The sequence below is a fragment of the Cariama cristata genome, unplaced genomic scaffold, assembly GCF_000690535.1.
Source record: "Cariama cristata isolate BGI_N322 unplaced genomic scaffold, ASM69053v1 scaffold16348, whole genome shotgun sequence".
Classification (NCBI taxonomy): Eukaryota; Metazoa; Chordata; class Aves; order Cariamiformes; family Cariamidae; genus Cariama; species Cariama cristata.
The window spans coordinates 21,263-44,885 of NW_009631825.1; the positions used below are offsets into that span (position 1 = coordinate 21,263).

At 41.9% G+C, this 23,623-nt stretch overlaps 1 protein-coding gene across 1 annotated transcript; it reads right to left on the reverse strand.

The window, feature by feature from the left end:
* Positions 1 to 1,484: 1,484 nt before the first annotated feature.
* Positions 1,485 to 23,272, reverse strand: PIAS2 (protein inhibitor of activated STAT, 2). Its single transcript, XM_009706132.1, has 13 exons — positions 22,801 to 23,272; positions 19,470 to 19,554; positions 18,779 to 18,829; positions 18,560 to 18,650; positions 13,752 to 13,886; positions 10,706 to 10,811; positions 10,031 to 10,104; positions 8,973 to 9,133; positions 8,237 to 8,370; positions 7,618 to 7,789; positions 5,241 to 5,380; positions 3,347 to 3,384; positions 1,485 to 1,667 (listed from the first exon to the last, which is right to left on the reverse strand). Exons 1-13 carry the CDS (start codon positions 23,270 to 23,272, stop codon positions 1,485 to 1,487), a joined length of 1,842 nt encoding a protein of 613 aa, XP_009704434.1.
* Positions 23,273 to 23,623: the final 351 nt, after the last annotated feature.

Consider the following 23,623-nt stretch of genomic DNA (forward strand, 5'->3'; position numbering starts at 1 on the left):
AAGAATAATCTCAAATACAGTTACAACACTTGGAAAAAGCTGCTATGTCAACATATATAGACAATACCATTATTCCAGCTCTATGGAAATGACTCGATTTCCCCGGTCTGTAACCTCTTCCGCATACAGTACTGCTGAGGTTATCCTTCGAGGGGTGTGGGGAGACACTGCAGACACCCAACAAAGCAGCAGATTCATCAGAGGAGTAAAACAGGAGGAAGTTATTCCCATTGAATTAGAAAAGCCATGATTAGGAGGCCACGTAACATGGGACAAAAACTATCATTAAGCCCTAAACACCCGATTCCAGTTAGGCAGGAACACTGCGCGACTACAGCTTTTATCTTCCAAAAAGCCAAGCTTCCCGCGCCATGGCAAGTCAGAGCGCGGTATTCCCAAGCAGAACACAGCAGTTACTGAAGTGACAGAAGCCACGAGCAAAAGATCCTAGAAAATAATCCTGCACCGGAGAAAATTATTCCTATTTTGTCTCCTTCCAGTTGCCATAGAAGCATGCGCTTCCCTTGAACACCTGGGGAGAGGTGGCAGTTTCAGAGAGGACCACCAGAGATTTTATAATCTAAATTTGAGTTTAAAAGCTTTTTGCCCCCCCCCATCACCTCTTAAAAAGTATCAAACCAGAAATTCAACTAGAGCTCAGCTGTGCATAGTTCAGAGGTTTTGGTGGTGGGGAGGTGTCTTAATTCTGACACGACAGCACAGAGATTGTGTAATGCAGGGTTTGCATAGATAGTTTCTCCCCTCCCCAGCCCAAAGAACATTTAAGAGGAAGAAGTCACAGCTTAGGATTTTGTTGCATTTGTAAAAAAACACATGAAATCAGGAGGGAAAAAAAAATTAAAAAACCAACCAAACAAACGAACACCCCATCCCATTTACAGAGGCTTCCCTTCCATCCCCAGGTAAGGGGGAAGTGGGGAACCAAGAGACATACAACACAAGTCATGGCTATTTCACAAAGCTTCATTGTCTTAAATGAAGTTTATTACAGGCCCCAGTGAAAATATTAAAAATTCACCAACGCGTACACTTCTGCACCTTTGTCCAAGTTGTTGTTGTTCTAGAGTGGTTAAGTGCCTTTTTTTTTATTAAAAAAAGGGGTTTTTTTTGTTTGTTTTTACATTATTGCTGTGTTTTAACAACAAAATTAAAAACCATTTGTGGAATCCACCCAGCAACAAAAGGTCAGTTTCCCTAGAACAAGCCCAAAGCATAAAAGCATGTTCTGAAGGGGCCTTTTCTATACCAGCTATTTAATGAGCAAGAAGAAAAAAAAAAACAACCAACAACAACAAAAAATAATCTATCACTTCTGTTCCCTAGTGTAGATGAATTTACTCCATTTTCCAGAAGGCAAATCCTTTCAATAAATATCAGAATAACTTCTGAGATGCCGAAGTTCCAGAGATACAAGCAGCAGCTCTGTGTAATTTCTCCTGGAGTCCCAGTGCTGCCCTTTCGTTTCAGTCCAGTGAGATGATGTCAGGAGCGTTGCCTCCGCTGCTGGTTATCACTCCTGTCTCGCTCCTGCCAGAGGAGCTAACGTGCATGCTGCTCTCGTGGTGACTGGTCGAGGTGATGATGCTGCCAGGCGTGCTGCTTGTTAAGGTTGAGGTGAGACTATCCAAAAACATAGGATGACAGTACTGCTTGAAACAAACAACGAAGAATGAAGAGACTAACTGCACAAGGGAAATGTATGCTCTGAAGATACATCTTCCCTACAACGAGCACAAAACAGGTTACTAGCAGAACCTCCTTTCACACATGCATAGCAAGAACCGGAGTTCTGCAAACCGGCAAGTAAGCAAGCAGAGATGGTAGCCATGAGCCCTTCTCCCCCCCCCCTCCTTCCTTACTAATTGGTTAGCTTGAGCATTTACTAGCAGATTAAGAAACACTATCAGGTGCACAAAAAAAAAAAACCAAACTCCAAAAACCCTTAGCATTTGGAGAATGTTCGCTGCCCATAGCTACTGGGAACCACTGCCTATTTCAGGTTCCTTTCGTCATGAAAGGTCACAGAATGCTTTTTGCTACTTCAGCGGAGATTAGAATCATTTCCTCCCCTCAAATGGCAGCAGCTGTTCTGATCGACGTTTTCATAGCGTATACCTGCGGTGATACGTGCAGGTCTCCGTAAACATTTTAGTAGCGATAAATGAGCCCTGATCAAGTCTGATTAGGAAAAATTACTAAGTTGATTTAAATAATTTCCTGAAGTGGAAGACAGGCCTTCTCAAAAGCAGAGCTGAACATTCTAAGCATTCAGAAACAGAACAAGGTTGCCAGGTGTCGAAGAGGAGAATAATAAAAGACACCCACGCACGCGCGCACACACACGTTGTTCAACACACCTTACTTTCTCTTACCCTGTGGATTCCAATCTTGGGCAAGTGTTTGGAACTGAGCCTGAACTGTTTGAACTGTCCAAAGTGGACACTTCATAGCAGCATACCTGCTTCCAGTCTCCCACATGAACAAACTTCTGTTATTCCCACTTTTGGCAGTTCAGATCTCAAGGTCAGGCACAGAGTATTGCAAAGACGCAGTAAGTGGAAAGAAAAGGAGGAAGTTCATCCTTTGTTTTGAAGGCACCAGAAAGTCAACTCAACGGTAGAGTCTTATTACTGTTGTAATGAAACAAGAGGGTCTACTTCAGATCCTCTTGTCTTAGTTAGGGAACCAGTAGTCCCGCACGTTTCAAGGCTGTAGTCTGTGTAAGAAGCTAGTTAGAGTAAGAATCAGTCTCCTTAAATGTGTCAAGTTTGAGTTTCCAGAGTATGCAAAGCACCACCTAGTTACTTTTGACCTACAAAATTTCCACCTAATACAAAACCAATGGGGGTTTAAGGTCTTACGTGGAGGGAATTATTATAAAAGTGTTCAGTTATGTGCCCATCAAGTTAATGATTATTTTCTTTAAAAATCTCCTACTGATATCAAAACCAACAGAAACAACAAAATATATTTACAGAGCTTAATCCGACCTACAGACACACAGCATGAACGAAGAGCGTGAAGTACGTGGCGTATTCAAGTTGATGCTGTGCAAGTATCCGCTTTTGAAAGGCAAAACTATTGATAAAGAGCAAGTTTTTCCATGCCTGGATTTAACCTAGCGAGGCTAAACTGAGTCCTCCCTTAATGCATCTTCATTACCTCCTCTTTTGGGAAAAAATGGATTTTCCTGATCTGTGCTTGGATCTAAGCAAGCGGACTGCAAACATGGTGTGGATGATGACAGCGTCCTGGTAAGTTACTCGAGCAGTATGTCGCAAAAACCAAACTTGGAAATTAACCCCATAGCAATTTGGAAACGTACCTGTGAATCGACTGGGATTAGTGAAAGACAATCCAGACCTAGAAAAAAAGAGAGAAGGATAATAAATAGATGAATCTTTCTTTTTTTGCATACACTACGAATTTAAGGAACTTTTTTTGTGGCCGTAGACAGATTTTTGCAATCGTTACACAGTTTCTAAATGGAATATACCACTGTGACACCACTCTCAACGACTACTTCAGGCAGCAGCAAAACGAGTTATCTAGTACAAGTGACTCTTTTTAAGAATGAGAATGACATAATGATGTATTATTATTCACTGGATATTGCAGGGTGGTTCAATGTGGTTGCTTAGATGGAGGTTGCCATTTGGAGCTGTTCGTTCATTAATGCAAGTTTCACTGCATATTGTACCTGACTTGGCCAAACTGGGACATGAAGAGTGTCATCACATTAAAGATGCTGGAATGAAGTAAAGTCACAACATGCACAAGTCCAAAAACAAGCAGCAGGTCTCTTCCTCCACCCACGGGCAGCCAATAAGGAAACATTTCTAATATCATCCCCGTTTTGTGTCTAGACAAATAAAAGGAATGAAGAAGAGGAAACTACAAGTAGTTCAAGGAATATCCTCTAAGAGCAGTGACAACTAGTGTTTGTCTTATACACCGTTAACGTGTAAGCATTTAGGGCAAGATGTTTAAGATCACGAAACCAATGAGAAATTACAGCCTTTTTTTTTTTGGTTTTGTTTCTAAATATTGGCCTTGTGTTTGCTATGTCAACAGAAAGAAATGGTAAAACTTACTCCCTCCCTCTCCCCTCACCGCCAAATCTGTTCTGGCCAGTGGCATCTCTCCTCCTCTTCTCCATTAGAGGGGGGGAAAAAAAATATTGAAGGAGATTTCAGCTCAGCTGCTTTTACTGAATTGACAGCTTGTTTCGTGTTCTAGAACTTCAGTTGATAGAGATGGACAACAGTTCCAGACTTCCGTTCTCTTGGCTTATTCTCCTACCCAATTTGGAAAGACAACCAATTTCTTAACAAGGGAGAAGTGGAGGGAGGGAGCAGTAAAGGAACCAAAATGGACAGAGAAACAAGGGGAATGATATCCATCCCATTGCCAAACTGGTGCTGAAAGAAGAGGAAAAAACCCAGAGATGTTGCAGGGGAGAAATGGAGACAGGCAATGGAGGGAGAGCAGGGGGAGGAAGAGGGGAAGTACAGGAGGCCAATGTGACACCTGTCACCACAAGTCACCATTTCCTGGGCTCTGGGTTCGTTACAGCCGGCAACAGAGAGCCCCCAGAGTCCCTATATACAGTGTTCTTTTCAAGGAGCCAGGATAGAAAACAATCAGTATCCCCACCTTTTGTCTGATATTTAGCAGCAGTGTTGAAGAATACATCATAGGCATTTAGGGTATGTCTAGGTAAAGAAAGTCAATAGAGGTCAGCTTACATATTGTAGCTCACCTTAACCTTTTTCATACAGTCTAGACAGAGCACCACTAGAATCAGCTAGCAGAATATCTCTACATCTAGAGTTGGGATGAGTCAGTGCCATTACACAGCTATAACTTAAATAAGCAGCTACTCTCCCTCGCATCTATGACACCTAACAACCGGATGCTTACACAAAGTTTAACCGAATATAGCGAGAAGTGTTTCTGGCTGCCGTTCCAAAGTGCCAATTTGTACCCCCAGAAGCAATGTTTTTCACATCGCTGTTGCGAAGTGCAATCTGAAACTGGAAAGACAGCCTGTACTGGACTTGTCTAGACATCCCATCAGTGCAAGACCGCGTATAGTCTTGTTCCATTAAAAACAACAAACACCAAAACACAAACCAGTTGATCAATTCTCCCATTTTTACCCACCCCACAAATTAAGAAAGCTGTCAGAATAGACATTAAAAATAGCCACCACCTACCTGGCAAGTCTGATGAAATACTGGATATTGGTGGATGATGGAATGGTACTGGGTAGTCTGTTAATGAAGGAGGAATAGCAGCAGCATCGACCGTTGTCACGCTGGGCACTCTGACAGTAGATGGCTGATACATGAGAACCCTGTTTTAAACAGCATGGGAAATTACAAACAGCCTGGCCGTTAATTAGAGAAGAGAAATTATGCACCGCTGTGCACTCTCATTCACAAAGTCACTATGGTACGACACAACTATAGCGTGGCTACTCACTACACAGTATTCCACTCTAATTTCCTCTTTCATAACAGTCTTCATAATAACATGACCGTATCTCGGCTCTCAACAGCAGCTGTGACATAAGAGCAAGTTGGCGTTAAAACAAAGTACAGTGCTGGAGTAATTTATAACAGTCTACCATTCAGTCACAGAAATGGGTATCTCTATCTGTGGAGCACCCTGGGAGGGACGTGCAGGTAGCCAGAGCCAGGAGGAGAGCGCTCCTTTCATTTTCTCCACAAAACTGTTCCTCGGTGCTAACCTGTCACTCCAAGGGCACAGCTGACCATTATTCAACCCCTGGAGCACGGATTATACTCGTGGGAGTTAAATATCAAACCCATCTTTACTCACAGCCCAAGCCCAAGCTACGTTCAGCTCTCCAGGAGCGTGCAACTAATTAAAACCCTTCTGCCCGATTACTTTGTGGCACTGTTAAAGACAGCACCGTGGGCATTCAGGCACCAGCCACACGTGTAAAATATTTCAGAAACTTCAAGTGGAAACACCCAGAGTCCAGCTTCCCAGCTGTTCCGCAGCCAGCCCACCAGCCATGAGTGTTACTCACTCACATCTTCCTCCCAGGACTACTGCATCGGTGCATTTATGCTACTTCTGATTTCAGAAGCTTGGATTTCAGACCCTCCCTTCTCAAGCACCTCTTATACATCAGCCTGTTTTGCTTCTGCCAATGGGGAGACACCCCCCAGTTTTGCCAAAACTGGCATTCAGGAAACATTGTTTACGGGAGATAAGCTATTCCCCAAAAGCCTGGCTTTGACTTGGATTTGAAGAATGAAAACATGCCATTTCCATACCCAAACAGTAAGAAAAATACATTGGTCGCAGATAAGACAGGAAAACTCAGTCCTTCTATAATTATGGTTGCAGGTAGCCATCTCAGACAAACATAGGAGCATGGAAGGAAGTCTCGGTGCCTTCTACCACTTCATTAAGAGATTTGTAGCTATATTTTCTTATAGAAATAAGAAACAGAGTCTCTTGGAGAAGGACCCCTCCACAATCCTCACGAAAAGCAACAGCGTTTCGGTATCATTGCTAAAGTTGTTGAAGATGACCAACTATTTGCTCAAAGACCACACATTCCTGTGCACTAGAGACACAGTGCACCTGCTCATTACTTCAAAAGCTGGCAAAACAGAAGGAGTTTGGTTTTATTACTATTATTTTTAGTAAAAGACATAAGCCACTATGCTGAGAGACACAGACGCATACCTCATGCATGCAGCAACACTAGCTACTAAGCCGTTACTAAAAGCCGACACTTGGAATCACCTCGTGACCGTTGGCAAGCCTAACCAGCGCCCCTTTCTCCCTGCAGGTCTCTTGAATCCTACAGGGCAAGAGCAAGAACATTCTGGAAGCCACAAACAGTAACCGCAGCTGAGTCGCACGGACTGGGACGGACAGAAGACACAACAGTAAAGAAGCTGGTTAACTCTGCCGCTGAAGTCAGGCATGGCTACAAAGATGGAGGAGTGGACAGATGACTTGGGAAGTCGTTGGTTGTGCTAACGAAGGCACAGGACTGACCAATAACCACGGCCAACAACAGCATCCAAGACATTCCAGAGTTTAAAAGAGATGGAAGAAAAGATTGTCTTGACTCAAGACAGCAAAGCTCCTCTCTTCCAAGACCGACAGGATGGATGAAACACGCAACACGGCCTAGTTTCCTGGGCACCAGAGCAGGTTAGACAAAGGGTACAACAGACAGCGAGAGAAAAGCCTTTAAGATGACACTAACTTAGCAAGAACGCATAAAGCTCCTCCACTTGGCATAACCTGCTTTCTCAGGAGAATCCTGGCCATTAGCTTAAATCAGCTTCCTTTTCTATGGAGAAACATCCCTGCAAACACAGCAACAGTCAGCGCAAGTCTTTTGTGAGATGTAAAACTATTTAATAGCGTTTTGCCTGTACAAAGGTACTGTATCGATACAACCTTCTGCAAGGAGAGGCCTAGAAATTCTCCTCTGGAAGCGTGAAGCTGGATCTCGAAGAGAGATTACAAGTCCGTTTGTCTACACATCAGTTTATCTGAGACATTACAGAATAACAACTAACTTTAAAATTGACAAACCCTTTGGTTGGGCTTCCTTGCGTTTCAGACATAAATATGCACTTCCTTTTGGCAGGAGGATCTTCCTCTTCATCAGAAGAGCTTTCTATTGTCAAGTCAATAACATCAACTTTCTTCTTGTTTACCTCATTGGCCACTGTCACAGAGCACGGTTTGCTAACAACACTGGAACCTAAAGAAGAAAATAAAATACCATTGTTTTTTAAAGGCTGTTGACATCAGCAGTTTCTATTTGCAACAGAACCAGGAACTCAAATCCTGGTTTAGCTCATCTTCCTGGCCGCTACAGAGAACGTTATGGCCCAAGAACTGTTTTATTCGTATTCTGTATCATGTTGAAAATATTAAAGCACAAGCTTTAATCTTCACTTACCAGTTTAAGGACCTAAAACAAGAGCAACCTTTCGTTTTCTTAACTGCTGTTATAAAGAGCAAAGACAAAGCCCAAAACCGCATGCTTTTAGAGAAACAACCCTTTCTTTTTCATTTAAATGACAAGAAGGTTAGAAGTATTAAGCCCTCCACAAAACAAACGTCAACATCTGAACACGTTATCCAAGCTACAACTACGTCTCCAAGGCTTTTTGTTGGTTTGCAACCAGTACCCAGATGCACGTACTTTCTATTTTGGTGCACTGTGGACTTGAGACTTTCACAGCTTCTTTCTTTGGCCTCATGGGGCACCAGGAGCCATCTTCTTGAAATTTGATCTCATCCACATCTGAACATTCATTAAGGATTTCCATAAAGAGCCTGAAAAATACAGTTGAGTGGTTTCATTTTTGATTCCGAGTGAAGTTTTTTATTCTAAGTGAAAAGGAGACAGAGTTGAAGAGCTAATTACGATCACCTTTGACCCACTGCATGTACTCTCTCCCTAGCTTACCTCACTTGAAAACCTGTAATTACAGCCTGTGCAGGCATCCAGACATCGAAACCTAAAAGAGGATCCCAACCTACCCATATTCCACTCCAACATTACTGCAATTCATAGATTTGCAGAAATCACCATCCTTGGAATCAAGTTTGACCCTTGTTTATGAGTTAAATTGTAAAGTTAATAGTTTCAGAGATAGGGTCATGTAAAAGGGAGACCTAGCCTTATGATCTCACATTTGGATTTCTCCAGAGGAAATATACGGAGGCTCAAGAGTTTGATGATGCAGTGAGGAGATAAATTTATGTAGCTGGTTACAGGGGAACAGAAACTAAGAGTCTGATGGTTCCTCCTAGTCTAAAGTCTTTTGACAAAGAAAATAGTATGAAATGGCTAAACCTCAAGTCACAAAAGCAGCCATCGAGTACACCGTGAAAAATTTTAAGTAATTGTGTAGTCTGCAAACCCAGTCTCTTACCCATCTAATATTAGGCTTTCGTAAGCTGCCTTTTTGTCACAGACAGGGCAGATCCAGGTAGGCTTCTTTTCATTCATTTGAAGATAAAGAGCAGCATCAAAACATTGCAGGTGTGTGCAAGTAACAGCCCGGCATGGGATTGTCAGTCTCATTTTTCCCAGCTGCAGGAGATGCATTTAAAGAGTGTCAGAACAGAAGAGAGTGAAGTAGGCCTGGACAGCTAACAATGAAATCAGAGGCAGTCGGTGAAGTAACTGTCTCTTCTCACTACAGAGGTGCCCAGTGCCAAGGTTGCTGCAGGCAAATCCACCCTATCAAAGGACCTACAGTGCACTTTAAGGAACAATAAAGCCATCCTCAAAGTCTTCACCGAGGTGAAAACAGTCAGAAACATTTCTAACGGACCTGCATCAATGTCATTTCTAGGATTTTCTTTATATTAAAAGACCTACTGAAGTACCCACTTTTATCATTTGCTTTTAGCCAAATATTTCAAGAGGTTTTGAGAGTTCCAGTTTTGTTAGACTCAGAACAGCATCATACCCATTTCGACACTTAGCTTAAACAGACCAGTCACAAACACAAGGCCAGCTTCTACCTGGGAAGAGAAACCCCAAGGCAATGTTACCTCATTACACAGTGATCGATTTTTTTGTTTGTTATAGTAGCTGGCAGCATAAGCAATATCACCAAGATGAGGAGATCCAAAGTTTTGCTTATTTATCACTGTATCCTTTAATTATTCTGTCACCCTACCCAATTAGTCCCAACGCCTCAATATACGAGATTACTCCTTGTAAAGACCTCACTATAGAGTGGCAACTTAATTCTGACTGCATTACGACCGAGGCATTCACAGTTCTAAGCCATAGTTGGTTGAATGCTGCTACAATCAGGTGCTTGTAGATGCACCCTTCTCCCCACTATTTTATATTAATGAATCGGTATAAAACAAAAGCCAGTGAACTTTCTAAAGCGAGGCCTTTTAAAAGCAGCCCAACTCCGCACTAAAGATGAAAACTACAAATCTGGATATGGTAATTTCCAGCCGTACTTACAGGACACATCAGAGATACCCGCAGACTTGTTGTGGCAATCTCACTATCAGGATCTGCAGTTAGTTTTTCTTTAACTATTAAAACAAATTAAGAAGTTGTAGACAGACATCATTATTCAAAACGCAAATCTTGATTCACCATATTCGCTATCTAAAAAAAATTAAGCGTCTAGGAAACTAGTTCGTAGCAATATCAAGCAACAGTAGTTTCACTATTTATAAGCAACTGGCAAACACTGCGCGTCACAAGATTGTTTGATGTGCAGCAGATCCGCTAACAGCCCCAATGGTTAGTAGAGCAAACTCAAATCAGCGTGCAAAGAGGTAAATAAGATAATCATCAGCGAGTGAGGTACAAAGACAAATGAGCATCACATGCAAGTGAAGAGAATTTAGGACATCTACCTGCACCTCACAGCCCACCACAGTAAAAGGTGCTCGTGGCATTCCCATAAGAACATTCCAGATGGGAATGGTGAGCTCCCTTACCAGCACAGGGACCCTCGCTGAAAAAGCGCGTGATGCCTCAGCAACAGCAAAGGGAGGAACCTTTGACACTCTGGGCACGGGCTTTCTTTTCCAAATGCTGCAAACCCCCTAAGTGTTACCAGTTCTAGTTTTAAAGAGCCACCAACCGCCCTCAGAAAGTACAGATAGGCAAATTAATTTGACTTACTTAGCGCTCTGGAATGATCGGGGTTTCTGATACCTTTCATTTTTAACCTCTGCAAAAGCATAGCTGACGTGAGCTGACGAACGAGATACACGGACATGGAGTAATTCTACAAAAAGAGCGATTAAAGATTAAATATTGATTTCATAGAGTACTTCCACTATGACAACAGATTACTATTCACACTAGTTGTAGCATACAGTAAAACCAAAAACATGCTGATATTTTGCTTAATAGTTACGAAAAGCATTGACAGATGACTTCATTACTGTGAAAGAGTCCAATACTGTGCCAGAATTCTCCTGCCAATCTTGTCCTGCTCCAGTTGTGACTTAACTAAGAAGAACTCCACAACCAAGACACAATCCGGGCTCTTTTCTTGGAAAGATGATTTCGCCTGGTGACACACCTTCTTATACATGCAGAATTTAAGAACTTCTCACCTTTGCCTCCTAAGTCCTTCCCTTTTTTCAGTGTCAATCTGGTAGCAAGGAGCTCAAAGACAATCCCGTGACAAAAGAAAAAAGATGAATGGGTTTTTTGGGTGCAAACACACCACCTTCAAACGGCACACAGCTGCACCAATTTCTTTTATGTCTTTTCTTTAGCTTGCTCCACCAAGCCTCATTACACCATATCCACTCCTCTGAGGCTGGCCACATTCCCTACTCTTCTCTAATTCACACCACTTGCCAGCTTCTTTTGTTCAGTCTTCACTCTCTCTTCGAGGTCCCTAATGAAGAGAAAATTCTGCAAGCCCCACTACTGCAGAATAATAATGCTTTCATCTGTATAACAAACACAACCTGCAATCTCTTATTTCCACTCCCTGCCAGCCACCTTCTTACAGCTCCTATACTGTCCGGGTACTGCACAAGAATGGTAAACGAGAACACCTACTGCCCAGCTCCTCCTTTACCACCTGTAGGAGCTCTATCCTATATGAACAGATCAAGTTATCTAAATGCGTGGGAAACCACCAAGAAAAATGGATTTTATTTTTTTTTTTCCTCCCCTTAAATAATGACCATACATTGCACCGTCTATTGCCTACAGAAAAAAACTCTATAGGCTCAAGTCTGACTACCTCTGTGGGATTAATGCCTCCTTTGCCCTCCACTATCAGTCAAATACATGCCCATAAGCCCTTGCCATGTGAGCCCGCTGACCCTCCATACTGTCCCCGAGGGTCTCATTTAGAGGATGAACAGCAACGGCTGCCATGCCAGTTCTGATACTTAGAGCAGAGCACCAACATTAAACCAAACAACTCGCTTTACCTCTCAGGGTAAGGGGGAATGGCGGGACAACCTCCAACTCATCCGCTTCCATGAGAATGTGTTTTGGTGGATACAGGGGAGGAAGAAAGCAGGGGTCAGCGGGAGAGGCCAAGGCCACACACCACACTGCAGTCATTTAAGGGTTCTTGTGCTTTAGGATTGGGAAGCAACAGCTTAGATCTTTCCCTCTTTTTTTTTTTTTTTTTTTTAAATAAAACAACAAAACCAAACAAACCCCCAAAAAAACCACAAAACTTTTGCTGTCAGCACCGCCCTTCATTTCTTTTCTGAACATTAGCTTTCTCTCCAACTTCTTTTTAAAATTAGTGTATAAAAGCTTATACTGGAGTCTCACTTTGAAACACGTGGCGTCTCCAGTCCACAGATTTTGATTTTGAAGAAAAGAGTAAGAGGTAAGCTACTCTGATAATGGAATCCAGAAGGTTTTACACAACTAGTCACAGGCAGAGGAATAAGTAGTTCTTGACTTGCCAACAGCTCAAAGGGCTGCTGCAACAGCTATTTAAACCTAGGAAGAAAAAAAAATTTCCCTTTCTTTCCTTAGTAAGTCCATAGGGGGATTTCTGAACAACCACACAGCCATTTTAAAGCTTAATTCCTTTTCAACTGTGATTAAGGACTGCAGGCACTAGAAAGCAACAGGTATCACATTTCAGTCACCACCTCCTTTATCTCCTGCCACCTGAAGTCTAGCATGCTTTCCCCTTGCACTGTAGCTTTCCATGAAATTTGGAATTGCATTATGAAGATGCTTCAGTTTTCTTTTTTTTTTTAATCCTCCCAGCTCTTCATCCTTCTCCACCTTGAGTCACTTCTCCCTCAAGTCTCCCAAACTTCCAGAATAGTCTTCATTTGTAAGAAAACACATGCTGCTCAGATATCCTGCGTTAGAAACACCACCACCCCCCCCAAAAAAGTGTGGTCCAACCAAGCATGTTTGAGATCCATCAAGCCCAGAAACAGCTAACACCAGCAGCCTGACACCTCCCCAGTAAACCCTTCCCAGCAACCTGCCATCTAAGAGCTTTCCAAGCTGGAAATTCCACCCATTTTTGGTTTATTTGCAAGTATAATTTTAAAATGAACTCAGAGAGAGGCCATTTTCACATTTAAAAAAAAAAAAGGAACCTCAAAAGACTCAAGATGAAAATATCCATAAACCAGTTCTTCCTATGAAATAAATACTGCTTTTCTAAAACTAATTAATATTATTTGGTTAGAAAAATAACAAAACCTCAAAAGCAAATGCATGTCTCCACCCCCACGGCTTTGGCACATCTGGTTGGTTTTAAAAAAGCCTCCTCCAACGGACAGTTACAACAGATACCGAGAAACATGCCTTGGAATATATGGCCGCATAATTTCATTTTTCACATCATCAGGCTAACAAGGGAGAAAGTAAGTTTTCCTTTTGTTATTTTGTCATGGCTGAACTGTTCCGTACCATTTACGCCACAAAAAGATTTTGGTATTTTTGACACACGTTTCAGGCAACCCTTAACTACGGGTTTTCTAATGTGAATTCTATAAGGAAGTCTTTGCCATCGGTATGCAAATCTGACATATGTTACAGTAAACTACCATACTTCCAGAGCAAACTTTGTTTTCTGGCACTAACAAGTTCAGCTACCTAATACTAAACACTTGCTGGTGTATTCCTTGCCAACAATATCAGGCAGTAGAGGAGAAGGAACGCTAGATGTGGTTATTTGGACAACTTTCCACATCCTACAGAACATACAGTTTACCTTTCCAATTTCAGAAGCCCAGGAAATGGAAATCTGGTTTGGCACTGCTGACGACAACCTAACTAGAGATGTGATATTCAAGGGGCGCCCGGGTCGCTTCTGTTCAATTCCATTTTTTGGCGGTGGAGCATATCCCTGTGGGAAGAAAGGACAATGAAAGTGTTACCAAGTCTCCCCGCTGTACTCTGAAATCTGCTGAAGTAGACTTGTTAGTTTTAAACAGATCTATGGGAAGCAGGTAAACCAAGCAACTCTCTAGACTGGAGACTAAATTCAACGCTTACTCTGAGAAATATCAGGTTTTGATAGTCTTAATATCGTAAGTCAATCACAGTTTTAGAGCTTTTTTTTGTTTTGTTTTAAAGTGGTTTTACAAAGTGCTGAAAAGGTGGAAGAGAACACAGTCTTGATCCAGGCAAGTTCACTGGAACGGTAAAAGTAATGTTGGTGCTTTGTCCTTTTGTTCCTCCCACCCCACTGACAGGGAGTGGAACATCGCAAGGACGCAGCCTTAGTGACAAACACAGCAAGTCATGAAGAGTTAATTCAGTGTTTCACACCCAGAAAACACTTCATTGATTCTATATAAGAAACAATAAAGTCTTGTTCCAAGAGCTCCACATCTCCTTAGTATCTGCTTTGCCTTGTCTCTTCTCCCAAGGAAGAAGCAACAGGATGAGAGGAAATAGCCTCAAGTTACACCAGGGGAGGTTTAGATTGGATATTAGGAAGAATTTCTTAGCCAACAGGGATGGCACTGGAACAGGCTGCCCAGAGAAGTGGTAGGGTCACCACCCCTGGAGGTACTTCAAACACGTGTAGGTGTGGTGCTTCGGGACATGGTTTTGTGGTGGGCTTGGCCGTGCTGGGTTTATGGTTGGACTCTGTGATCTTAAAGGTCTTTTCCGATCTGAACAATTCTAACTACACCTAGCCCCATTAGCAACAGGTTGTCATCTGTCCTCTGCCAAGGCCCCTGAAGAAGGGCTGTACATGGAATATCAGCTGTATTTAAGAGCTAACAGGCTTTGCCATTGTCTGCAGAAACAAAATAAACTAGGTATTTTTTGCTCCGCTTTGATGAAGAATTTCATAACCTGGACGGCTTTTCTTTGTAGTTTTATTTCCTATATGATGTTTGCAAATTGAATCAGGAGCCATACGGTTCCCTTTTGCTTCCAAGCAAGCACGCAACCCTCCAGCGTATCATGAGCAGAAAGTACTTGTGCTATGCGAAGGAGCACACGGCCTAACTGCAGCTTATTTGCCTCACCCTGCGTCTGTCACCATGAAAGCAAACCAGTCTGCAACAGGAACTTGGGGAATCTCTGTTTCGAGCTCACACAGCCCACCTGCAGTCCACTCATCTTAAAAACTCATCCTGCACCAAAAGGATGCCAATAAAAGATCGCAGCCCGGTGTCTTAGACAGAACTGAGTGCCAGATTTCATTTAGTTCAAGACTGTGTTGGTCTATACTAGAAACTCTCCCAGAAAGGATATGCTGGAAAAACATGCAGACACACTTTTTTTTTTTTTAACCCAGAGAAACACACGCATTCACAGTCTCGTGCTTGGAAAAAGAGTTACTTTGAAAGACGCCAAGTCTGAAAATAAAAAAACAAACCACAGAAATAAAATAAGCCTCTTCCACTCATTAGCCAAGTATACCATAGGATAATCACTGCCTCTAATCCAAAGAGAACTCCATAGCTGTAACATCGTTTCCTAGGTTTCCAGAGCAGCTGTATTACTACTCCATATGTTTCACCTGACAACCAAGCCCTGGCTGTGTCTCACCACTGCCCTTTCATAACTGCAGACAGGACTCTTGCTTGCAGTGATGGAAGAAGGACTCAGAGCTTCTGCCGGCAGATCTGCCAGGCCAGAGCGGCAGACAGCAATTGCTGCAGACCTCTCTCTCTAAAATGGTTCTCACCCCACATGAGTGACCCAGTAGCTATCAGGAACTTTACCATGTGTGCTTTATCGCAGAATAGAGAGGCAGAAGATGTATGGGGACTGCTGACAACTTCACATTTTATAGAATGAACGATTTGCTGTTTCTTTAATCGGACATAACAGCTGCAGTCATTTATAGAGTATCTATCCCAACTGCTCTCCTGTAGTAGTAGGCCTTTGTCCACTATGGTGACTTTATAATGAGCTTATGTGGACGAACACACCATCCCTGCAGTATTTAGGAGAGTATTTCCACACATACTGTACACCAGCCACACTAATCCTGCAGGTCTCCAACCTAACATGAAGCTGCCTTGCTTTCAAGAGAGCAAGGATGCAAGTTCTCTTTATTTCCCAACTTTTTTTTTTTTTCTTCCTTTTTTAGAGACAGACCCTGCAGCACACATGCTTCATTTCAGTCACGCTTTTGATGTTTTCTTCCACAGACCAATGACTCTGAGATCAGGTTCAATCTTGTACTCCCAGAACACTTTAAAACCTTCCCTTCCTAGCCTTCCAGGAGTTAAGTAAAGTAAAGAGCGCTCTGCCTGCCTATCACAACCAGCACGGTCTAGCACTGTTTAGTTAGGCTGCCAATTCTAGTGGCTAGCAAGTGCCAACATTACTCGGGTCTTTTAAGTCTTCCACACTTCTTGCAAGAACCTTATTAGTCAAAGCAGGAGGAACCTGCTATAGCCAGAAAAGTCTATCGACAGAAAGTGGGATTGCTCTTCTATCTGGCTATTTCCAACCTGCCCTGACATATTTGATTTTGTCCTTTGAAAGAGACCTGCAGTGGTCTATGGAGGTCTCCTGAGAAAAAAACCAAACAAACAAACAAACCAACCAGCAAACTACATTCTTGGACTTCTGTGTTTTGTCTTGCCTGCAAGAGAAATCAACAGGAGAACCACCTCCTGTAGTGAATTATGTATAAAATCCTTGTTACTTGCCAAGACACCAGCATGCAAGGCTCTACATTTACTCCTTTTAAGTCAGAACCAACACTGTAAGAGGAGGACACAGATAGTTGTAGGAATACAAGAAAACATGGTGTTAACAGGAGTTGACACAACTGGAAGCAGTACTGGCACACTGGCGGTATTTCTCTGAAGTTTCTGGTAAGGACTGCAGCCAAGATGACCAAGAATAATTTACAGACATCTGCAGAGACATGAGCTGCTATACCAGGGAAAGACAGAACAGGACTCACTTAAGAATTGTACAAGTTGGCAATAGAGGCTGGCATCACCGATTAATTACCTAACACCAGTGCTACTGCACTGGACGATAGCGGTCTTTGTAAGTTATCTTACATTTCCTGCAACAGAAAGGAATCACCAGAGGGATGGAGCCAGTGACCAAATCAACAAAAAAATGTCTGCAGGAGCACTCAGTCTGAGACTGTATTTGTCATCCAGCTCCTACAGAAGCGAGAGAGGAAAGGAAAAGAAGTTGCCAAGACAATAGTAATTTATTCACTTTCTCACCTAAAGTTTCTGCTGAACAGATTAAAGAATCAGCTTATGACGCGCAGCAAAAACCTACAGGATTTAGATCTAAAGCAAAGCAATAATCCAAGATTACAAACAATTTTTGCTACCGCTGTGACATGTTACACACAAAATGGATAGCGTAGCATAACACAGCACAGCAGGATGTAAACTATATTAGCAAGAGTGAGAATCAGCAGACATTGATGTCCACAAGGTAACAGACCCAAATCTTTTTGGTGGGTTGCTTAAAGAAATGAAGATGATCTGCAGAAGAAAGGAGAAAATCCTCAAGTTTATCACACAGAATTTAAGTGGCATTTGGAGAAAATACTGACCAGAAAAATACTGAAAGAAATCCTCTTACACACTGAAGACAGATAGAAGAACGGTGATGCAATGGTTAAAGTAGGGGGAATGGAAGCTGGAGAGTCTCATTTGAGCTGAGTAGAGGCAAAAAAAAGCAGTCATGGTTGCATATGGCAGGGGGAAGGGTACAGGACAACACACCTGACACACCAAGGTGGTGACAAACATTCTGAAAAAGAGGTTTCACACCTCTCTCCACACAGCATTTTTCCAAACCCACTGCTGGACAAAACCCCTCTGTACTACTACTTTTTCCATCTTCTACAGCTTCCAGAACTACGTCAGAATAGGTTGCATAAGAGTTTATCTCCGTTTTATTGTACGGAGACACCCGTTCCAGAGATTTTTCAAGAATAATGAGAGTGCTTTTCCCTTTTTGTATATATATTCAAGCCTTGAGGTGACCCTGCCTACATACTAACTTTTGCGACACCAGCGAAAGCGTACAACTGCCAACACTGTTCTGTTCCAATATCAGCAAATGCTAGGAACCCTAAAATGTGTCTGTTCTTCATCCCCGCAACAAATTCTCCTCTAACTAGACAGATGCAGAGCAGCATATAAACTTGTACGGAAGAAGGTGATACCATTCCCTCATAACAAGAAGGAATTCAAGCCAATCACAAAGACAGATAGCCCAAACAGCGAGGGTTACTACTAATCAAGTCAAATAAACTCAGTTTGAAGACTTACGAGGATTCCCCATGCAGACACTGGTTTGGTTTTGATGTATTTTGTTGTCTTAACTGCAACAGATGAGCTTTCCTATAGGTGGCTAAAACACAATTAAATCCATGCATTGCCTGTAATGTGATTAATGGCCATCTCACAAAGAAAATGTACAAACCCAGCATTAGCAACTAGAGAAATTTCAGCGATAAGAAAAAACAGCTTGATTGTTTTAGCAAGCTAACATTACAGAAAAAAACCACACACACACACCACAAGTCACAAAGGCGGCACAAATACATACAAATGAGCTTACCGGCAACGGAAACAGCTTCCCATTTACTTTAATACACAAACTATTAGGGTAATTATCTTCTTGAGGGCAGCTTGTCTCTGCTAGGCATAACCTGTATCCCCAAAAAGAGAAAAGCATCATTTTCAAGTGTCACCACATTCATATGTCCCCACAAACATCTAGACTTACGTTACATTAGCCAATTAAGAAGTTATAAGAGAACACTATGAAAAAAGGTACCTTAACTGAACTTGGACTGTGTAATCTCTCCTGCCTCCTGGCAAGAAGTCCCTGTGACAAAGAAAGAAAAAGAAAAGTACCCATTTAGACAGCAGGTCTCACATTTGAGTCATATGCAGAAAGAACTGGCATGCCTGCCTCAATATCACTAAACTTTGCTCTTATTTTTCTTTTATTGAGCCATGAACAAGTCTTATGAGTGACACCTTTGTTTAGCTACTGCAAAGTCAAGCAGGACCTTAGGATCAGCATCCTCTGTCTAGAGTTTATAGTAACAATAAAGTATGATGTTGCCAGAGAGGAAAAAACCCTATGAATTCTCTTGGCTTACACCACCGGTCTTGCAACAAGATGAACCCCCCGGGACGAAAAATAAAAGTGGCCTTCCATTCCTGCATCCAAGAAACATGCAAGGAAGAAAAGCTTACCACCTCTCTAAATAGTCACAATTATTTGGAACCGAGTAATTGTTAACTCTTTAGTGGCATAGGATTTACCCCAACTGCACATAAATTCTGTGCATAGTAGTTCCTGAAGAAAACAGAACAGGTAAACTCAGCATAACTTCAGTGAGGATTATCACTCTGCATCTGCAAGCTTACGCGATGCATAAAATGAACCAAAACCCCCACACTTTCTTCTGAAATTTTGCAAAAGTTTACCTACACTATGGCACGCTCTCACTTCTTACCTGGAAATACAGATTTCTCTGACCTGCTGAGGTGTTAAAGCAAAGATAAAAAACTTCTCTTGGAACCTCTGAATACTGCTCTGTACTAGAAGAAAAAAAAAAAAAAAAAAAAGAGAGAAGAGACACAAAAGAGGTTTAATCATGGTGATTAGAGTCATTGATTAAAACAGGATCTGCAATTGAGTTTTTCCTGGAATAAGGCATAAGTCACTTAATGTAATCAAATTGTGATTGAACTGCGTGTAACTGTCAACAGGAAAGCAATGGAACAAATAATTCATTCAACAATATTCAGATGGCTTAATATCACATTACACCTCAGTACTAAAGAAGCTTGGCAAGCTGCGTTATAATCCTTTCTCCCAAGGAAGAAAGCTTCAAACAATACACACAACAAAATATAACACTGGATACCTGATGGAAAGAGTACCACAGAGAAGATGTTTACAACTAGTTTTAATGTACTACAAGAAGAGAACATGCACAAGGGGTTATTAATGGACAGCTGGAAAATTAATCAATTCAGAAACAGCTAACGGTAACTAAGCCTTTGGGGACAAAGGGAGGGAGCACAACCCCTAATGCCAGAGAAGCCAGCTAGACTTCATATCTGGGAATCATCCTTCAATAGCATTCAGAGAAAAAAAAAAAAAACACACACACACAACTTTCACATCAGAATCCTACTTGTCTGTCAGTGATGGGAAGCCGTAATAATTTACTATTAAAGGTTCATTGTATGTACATGTCTACTGTTCTACTTTCTTTCGACTTGAGAAGTTAGAAGACTTGACTGGAAATAAAGGTAGATTGGACTTGTCCAACAGTTTAAAGTAACCAGCAAAGAGGATAAATGCAAAAATAGCACAACTAAACCAGGGAAATTTGGAAGAGCTAGACTGTCTTGTACACAGTGACATTCGCATAGACTGATCTGTATGCCCAGAAAACACACAGAAAAAGGACACAAACACAAAACAGAATCCAGGTGGAATACACACACCTGAAGTTCCTCAAACAATTCAGACCAGCTACATTTTGCACATATGCACGCACATACATCACAGACAGCATTTTACATTTTAAAACAATGCTTGAGCACACGTAAAAAAGATCATGGAAATATTTTGTTATTGAATTGAGCATGGATTAAAACTAAACCCCACACCTACACCTGCTCATATTAGTGCAAAAGAATATCTACACTCATCCCTTCTAAAGAGTCAGTGAAGCAGACTATACTCCTAGCTCTCCGACCTACCTGTCTAATTGGCTTCTGAATCCTTAATTCTCAAATACACAAAACTTGTTTCTTCCATGTCCGAGTCACCCAGGTCTACTAACTAGGACTATAAGCTATCCATATCAGTCTAAAAATATTAAATAAAGGAAGCCTCATTTCTAAATTTGCTTAAGAATCCATGTTAAGAGTAATTGTCACCCAATGTTCATTTCCTTCTATCAGAAGGGCCCCTTATTTGCATATCAAGCCATTCCTCACGTCTCATTTCCCTGTTCCTCCTCACACAGATCCGAGTTGTAGTTCAGGCTGCTGCACGGTCAGGTAACGTGCTTTGGAAAGAGTTTGAAAGCAAGCAAGTAGTCAGTTAAATTAATCTTGTCCGCCCTCACCCGTGTCTTAAGAGAACCCAAACGTTACAGGACTAGATAATGAAAACTGGGCAACATGTAACAACGAGGCTACAGTTTTCAAGGGAAAGAAGAATTTATATGCAGCTCTAACTAAAACATGGTGACATCCCCAAGGAAGCATTCACCTTTCAGAAAAAAAACCAAAAACAAACAACAAACAAAGGATCATTTCTAAAGTTGAGGAAAACAGCCATTAGGGAAATTTCTAGCATATCACCACCACCTCTAAATATCATCGACCAGGAAACAAAAGGTAACTGCATAGCGGAAATATAATGTGAAGCACACGCTGCACTATATGGGACAAAGTGACTATGTGGCTGGCAACCAGTCTGGTTAACTATGAGCCAACAGTTGTCCCATAACACAGAATAATTCAGGAAGCTAGTTAAGTGAACATAAGCAGGACTTAACCAGGACATCGTGGCACTGACAGATTATCTCTGTAAAGGTAACGGCAGCACGAGCCATAGGGCTGTCCAACACCAAAGCGGCTATCGTACCAATACACGGGTTCAATATTAAACTCTTCTCTAACAGAGTGTCATGGCACGCAAACGGAAGCGACGGCAGGCATTGTAAATAACGCTTGTTAGTAATGTTTGCTGCTTTAGGTACTGGAGGATGACCAATGATCAGTATATGCCTCGTTGAGGAACAAGTCACAGCTGAAAAGGCTCTATCGTCAGTTAAGAAACTAAAATGTTGAAGAGGATGCAGTTTGCAAAATGCTGAAGTGTTTCTAAACAATATTACTAAGTAGTTAGGGAACATTTTCTACCGTGAAAGGTAAGGCAGGTTGAATTACAAGACAGAAAACAACGTATTTCCCAATAATTAAATACGTTTAAGAGTGAGGCATTTGAGGAAGCTAAACTGAGATTTCAGGTTATTTGGAAGACAAATGTCCACTCTACATTTTAACATACAGTACAGCCACAACCTGTAGTAGGCTGAGAAACCTTCACTCATCCCAGCACAGCACTGAACTTTGCTGCACAAAGTATCTATTTCAGTGTCAGATGTCAGAACCTGCAGAATTGTTGCAGTGAGATAAGCCTAAACTAACAAACCAGTGAACTTGTTCTCTTTACGTTGTTGCAACTCATTAATTACTGACCCTGAAATCCTTTCCCTGTTGGCCCTGACAGATGAGTTCCTGACTTGTATCAAGCAAAGACTTCAGGTCCAAATTGCTCAGCCAAAAGTGGAGGTTCAGACTAGATACTAGGAAGCATTTATTTACCAAGAGGGTGGTCAAACACTGGAACAGGCTTCCTAGAGACGTGGTCAATGCCCCAAGCCTGTCAGTGTTTAAGAGGCATTTGGACAATGCCCTTAACTATTACTCTTTAACTTTTGGTCAGCCCTGAAGCGATCAGGCAGTTAGATGCTCAATGTAGGTACCTTCCAACTGAACTATTCTACTCTATTATTTAATAATCAAATGACAAAGATCTTTAATCATATAATATTTACAAAAGAACACTATTTTTTGAAGTGTGGTTTGGCACTTTTGGGGACAAGGGGTGAAGAGAGGGCAAGGGTAGAGATGAGAAGGGAAGGGAGTTTCCACTTTTCTCCAGCTGCAAAAAGCCATTTAAGTCTGGACTTAGTACTGTCATAAGCAACACCCATTTAGTGAATTAAGCAGTCTGCAGAGCTATTAAACACTTACCTAGACTTGTAGGTTTTATAAGCACGTCAAGCACATCGTAAAAAGGTAGGCTTTTCAGTTGAACATCAGGATGAACGGGTGGAATCGGAGGGGATGGCTGCTGCATCTCAAAGTGGGGCTTAGTGTCTTGGAGAAGCACAGAACTGACAGGCGAGGAAGGAGACTGAGGCGTAACCGAAGTAGAAGGGAGCGGGTGAATGCCAGCAACAGCCAGGTCAGGCTCAACAGGAGAGGAGCTACTGTCCAAATTGAAAACTGCAGGTTTTATAGCTGGTAAGTCCGAAAGTCCGTCAATCGTCCTTGGGTACCGACGCCTATAGAGTTCTCGGATTTTTATCTGAACTGCTGGGCTGCAGCCGCTCTTCAGTAAGTGCAGTGCCCTCATCAGGAGGTCATGTTTCCGTCCGCTTTTATTACGTCCAGCAAACCCCAACAACACTTGTAGTTCAGAAACACGAAAACTTGATACCATATTCTAGAAAGAAAAAGAGAGATAGACACAGGTGAACCAACAATACTCCAAGCAGGCCTTTTTAAGGAGCATGATGAAGCATCTGAACTTCAATCATTCTAGTTTCACACTTATTATCTTAGGTACTACCCATATCCTTACCTGACACAAGAGTATAGCTAGTTAAAACAAAGAAACAGTGTCCAGGATGAAGGTTGAGTTCGGTTGTGTTAATAATTTCAAAGACTTCTAATTGTTTCCACACTCAAACAATTGCAACAACAAAAACCTTAATGCAACCCATGCGGCACTATCTTAAATTCACACGCAGAAGCAGAACCTCTAACACAAAAACGTCTCACTTTATGAAAC

What these genes read in the sequence shown, in the direction of transcription:
- PIAS2 (XM_009706132.1), bottom strand. Translation starts at nt 23,272, where the DNA reads ATGGTATCAAGTTTTCGTGTTTCTGAACTACAAGTGTTGTTGGGGTTT. An exon ending in GAAAGCCTAATATTAGATGG is followed by an intron (nt 8,371 to 8,972) that starts GTAAGAGACTGG and finishes TGTATTTTTCAG; the next exon opens with GCTCTTTATGGAAATCCTTA. An exon ending in TATTTCATCAGACTTGCCAG is followed by an intron (nt 3,385 to 5,240) that starts GTAGGTGGTGGC and finishes CTTTTTTTCTAG; the next exon opens with GTCTGGATTGTCTTTCACTA.